This window comes from Carlito syrichta, unplaced genomic scaffold (genome assembly GCF_000164805.1).
Source record: "Carlito syrichta isolate Samal-C Ts95f unplaced genomic scaffold, Tarsius_syrichta-2.0.1 Scaffold153950, whole genome shotgun sequence".
NCBI classification, from domain to species: Eukaryota; Metazoa; Chordata; class Mammalia; order Primates; family Tarsiidae; genus Carlito; species Carlito syrichta.
This window is the reverse complement of record NW_007098046.1, coordinates 2,881-7,464: the sequence shown is the minus strand read 5'-3', so window position 1 is coordinate 7,464 and position 4,584 is coordinate 2,881. Positions and strand designations below refer to the sequence as shown.

Sequence of the window (4,584 nt, the reverse complement as noted above, 5' to 3'; positions counted from 1 at the left end):
GCCCCACCCCACCCTGCCCCTGCCCGATTCCCAGGGCTCCGCGGGACCTCTCGTGAGAACCCAAGCCCTCAGAGGGCAGGGAGAACCCCACAGCAGCCCCACGGTGAAGCCTGGACAGTCAGATAAGCCCGGCCACTGGCTGACCCAGCCAAGGCAACCAGCCCACCGCCCAGAGGGGTAAGGCCCCTTTCAGCGCTGGTTGCCCTGGTGCAGTGGGCCCACCCAGGGAGAGGCCCAAGATCTCTGCCCCTCCCCGTGCCGGGCTGAGGGGCTGTCACAGCTGGGCGTGAGGGCCAGCCCAAGCCCTGGGTCCACAGTAGCCTCTTGGGATGACTGGGAGAGGGATCCATTCCTGTGCCTCAGTTTCTCACCCAAACAATGGGGGCCACTGAGCACGTTAAGAAGAGATGGTTGGGGACCCAGAGGCAACCAGAGTGTCCAGGTGACATCCACCTGGGCTTGGGGTTGGCAGCACCTGTAGCTATTGTCTATTAAAGCAATTTTAAAGCTTTAAAAATTTTTATACTGGTCAGGTGTGGTGGTTCATGCCTATAATTCCAGCACTTTGGGTGGGTGAGGTGAGAGGACTGCCTGAATCCACAGGTTCAAGACCAGCCTGGGCAACATGGGAAGAATTCACCTCCACAATAATTTTTTTTTTTTTAAATTAGATGGGCATGGTGGCACGCACCTGTGGTTCCAGCAACTTGGAAGGCTGAAGCAGAAGGGTTGCCTGAGACCAGCAGGTCGAGGCTGCGGTGAGCATGCCCCTGCACTCCAGCCTGGGCAACAGTGAGACTCTGACTAAAAAAAAATTTTTTTCCTTTTCTTTTTTTTCGAGTTGGAGTCTCACTCTGTCGCCCTGGCCACCGCAGCCTCGACCTGCTGGGCTCCGCGATCCTTCTGCCTCAGCCTTCCAAGTAACTGGAACTACAGGCACTCTTCTTATATTTTCTAACAGACTGTTTGTTTTTCTTAAATTTTAAAATAGAAATGAGTGACTGGGCTCGGTGGCTCAGCCTGTAATCCCAGCACTTTGGGAGGCCAAGGCAAGTAGACTGCCTGAGCCCACAGGTTTGAAACCAGCCCGGGCAACTTGGTGAGACCTCATCTCTACAATAAATCAAAATGAGCCAGGCATAGTAGCGTGCGCCTGTAGTTCCAGCTACTTGGAAGGCTGAGGTGGAAGGACCATGGGAGCCCAGCAGGTCGAGGCTGGGATGGCCATGAGTGTGTCCCTGCACTCTAGCCTGGGCGACAGAGTGGGACTCCAACTCAAAAAACTATATATATTAAAACTAAAATTGATTTGAGGTAAAACACGGCATCTGCTTCAAGCGTCACCGTGCCTGTGAGGTCCTCTCCCAGCGGCTGGTGGGCGGCCCTGGGGCGTGTAGGACAGGGGCGGAGAGGCAGAGGGGACAAGGCCCAGGTCCTCGCCAGCAGGGCTCAGCTTGTCTGTGAGACAGGGCGCAGCTCCATCTGGGCAGCCGAGCCCAGGGGAGAGCCTCGGGCTTGGGGTCAGGTGGGAGGACCAGAGCCACGTCTGTGGGGAGCAGGCGAGCTGGCCCAGGGCTCCTGCAGGAGAGGGACCCCCATCTGGGCTATGTGAGTGTGCTGGAGTTCCCTGCAGGAGAGGGACGCCCCCTGTGCCCAGGCCCCTAGCTCCCAAACAGGGCTGGGCAATCCTGGCAACTGGTCAGACTCCCGCCGCCCTCCCCAGCTGCAAGAGGAGGGGAGGGAGGCAGACGCAACTGTCCACCAACTAGCCATGACCTGACCCTCACCCTGACCTACATCCTGACCATAACCCTCACCCTGGTCACGACCCTGACCTTGACATCACGCTGACCTACAACCTGATCCTGACCCTGACTTTGACCCTCACTCTGACCTACATCCTGACCCTGACCCTCACCCTGGTCACGACCCTGACCTTGACATCACGCTGACCTACAACCTGATCCTGACCCTGACTTTGACCCTCACTCTGACCTACATCCTGACCCTGACCCTCACCTTGGCCCTGGCCCTGGCCCTGGCCCTATCACCCTGGTCCTGTGACCCTGACCTTGACCCTCACTCTGACCTACATCCTGATCCTGACCCTAGCCCTGACCCTGACCTTGACCCTCACTCAGAGCTACATCTTGACCCTGACCCTCACCTTGGCCCTGGCCCTGACCTTGGCCCTCACTCTGACCCACAACCCGGGCCTGACCCTTGGCGCACGTACACATGCTCCGCCACAGACAGCGCCCCCCTGCCCACCTCGCAGCATCACTCCACGGAAGCCCTGTCCTCTCCTGTGGGCCGACGGGGCCAGGTGAGCCCACAGGTCCCAGAGAAGGGGAGCCCCGAGGGCCCCTGCACCCCAGACAGGCAGCCCACAGCCGCTTGGAGTGGGGGGGACAGGACACAATCACTGGGGCTGCTCTCCTGCGGTGTGTCGCGTCGCTCCCCCTCCTCTCCCGAGAGGCCAGGCTGAGGGGCCCGGAGCCAGCTGCCAGCCTGCAGCCCCAGGAGGACAGGGACATGGGGACAGCTCAAGGCACCCCTCCAGCCTCCAGGGGCCCACGTGCACCTGCTCCCCCTCCCTCCGGCAGCCCCCCAAGGGGTCTTCCCTCCCTCCCAGGGTGAAGGGGTGGAGCCTTTGGGGGTCCCGGGATGCCGGTGAGGGTGGGGTTCCCCGAAGAGGAGTCCCAGTGCCCCAGGCCGCCCACCTTGTCTGGCCACCCAGGCAGGTGGCTGGTGGTACCCACGCTGGCCCAACAGTGGGGAGGGCCTGGGGCAGGACAGAGCTGTTCGTGGGACCCTTGGGGTGCCCGTCAGGCCCCTGCTGGGGGTGGGTGCTAATGGGCTGCAGGATTTTCCAAGCAGGCTGTGTCCTGATAAAGCAAGCCCGAGATCCTGTTTGGCCACCGCTGCGCCTGCCGGCAGGTGATTACAGGCTGAGCCACGGGCGCAGGCGGGCAAGCCGGGGGCAGGGCCACCACCCTATATAGGGCACGGGGGCCAGCTGCCCAAGTGCACAGGTGGCCCGGTGAGACCGCAGGTGCCACGGCGGGGCGCCAGTCCTGCCGTGACCTTCCCCACGCGTGCGCCATGCTGGGGCCCTGGCTGCTGCTGCTGTCCTGGGGGGGAGCCCTGCTCAGTGCTGGTGAGTGGGGTCCCCAGCCCCCTGCGTGGGGTGTCTGCAGTCGTCGCGCCTCGCTGACTGGAGGCGGGAGAGGCGGCCTCCTCAGCCCCATGATCCCCCCAGCTGCCAGGGCCTAGGTCTCTCCAGTAGCCTGGGAGCTGTCCCCAGGGGGGCCAGGACACGCTCCTGCCCGGTCCCACCTGCCTTCCGAGAACTGGGCACAGCGGCTGGGGGGACGCATGGCTGGAGCGGGGGCTGGGTCCCTCAGGCACAAGCTCTTCCGTGGCCAACAGGCATGTGCTCAGAGCCCAGCAAGCCCTCATCCTCCCAGGGGTCTCTGAGTTGAGGGTGAGGAACACACGCCCTCCCTGCCCTGGGGGGACGGGCAGGGAGCTTCCCGGGCCTTCAAGCCACAGCCCCCGGAGACCGTGCACCGGCTCGCCTCGGTTTCCCAGAATGTGAACGTGGGGCCAACGTCTCCCCTCCTGTGGCTGCCGTGAGGAGTCTGGAGGGGCCGAGTGTGGGGCCTTCGGGCCCGGCCACCCTCTCCCTGCCCCCTCGCCTGCCTCACCAGGCAGGATCAACGCCCTGGACCTCCCGCAGACCCCTTGCCCGGGGCCTGCAGAAGGGAAGGCCCTCTGGCCGCCCACAGGCACCAGGCCGCCACGTCCTCTGTCCACCCACCAAGTGCCCGGGCCTCTGTGCTCTGGGCCTCTCCCTCCCTCCTCCTGGTCCCAGCCCCACCCCTCCCGGGTCAGGCCCTGGCCAGGTGGCGTTCACTCTAGGGTGCTCAGTGTGGGGGTCTCAGACGCTGAGTGCAGCGTGACCCTGGGTGTGCCTGGCCATCCCGAGGGCCCACCTCCCTTCCTGCCAGGTCCCGCCCTTCACCCCGGGGGCTGCATGGCTGGGCTCCGGCACAGCTGGGAAGGGAGCAGAAGGCAGGAACCAGGACTCCTCCGGCCACAGTCCCGGAATGGGGAGAAGCAGGGGAGGGCATGGGGCCGCAGAGGGTGGGGGCTGGGGGCGTCCGTCATCAGCCCAGCAAATGCGCTCTGAGCGCCAGTGGCCGGCATGGGAGGGCGGAGGCCTGTGTGCGCCGGGCCAGACCTGGCCGGCAGGCCCTGGGCTGCAGCAGCCAGGAAGGAGGGGCACCCAGAAAGGGCAGGGGTGGGCGGGCCGCCAAGCGTGCAGAGGAACAGCGAGTGCACCTGCCGCCCCGCAGCCCGTCCAGGGGCTGGGGTGGCCGGCGGGAGAGCGAGCCCACTCAGTGGCCCGTGGGCCCGGCCAAGGGGTCAATCAGCAGGAAGCACAGACGGTCCCGGCAGGAGGGGGCAGGACGCAGGCCTCACGGGTGTCTTCCAAGGAGCCCCCAGCTGGGGCCATTGCTGGGACCGAGCCAAGGTGGGAAGTGGGGTGGTGAGGGTCTCAGGGGGGGGGGGGGGGGT

The 4,584-nt window shown here is 64.6% G+C and overlaps 1 protein-coding gene across 1 annotated transcript in view; it reads left to right on the top strand.

The window, feature by feature from the left end:
* Window positions 1-3,105: 3,105 nt before the first annotated feature.
* The window catches only part of LOC103252263 (mucin-6-like), a 3,786-nt gene continuing 2,307 nt past the window's right edge, over window positions 3,106-4,584 (top strand). Inside the window, exon 1 of the mRNA XM_008050890.1 lies at window positions 3,106-3,160. Coding sequence (XP_008049081.1) covers window positions 3,106-3,160 — 55 coding nt within the window. The remainder of the gene's footprint in view (window positions 3,161-4,584) is intronic.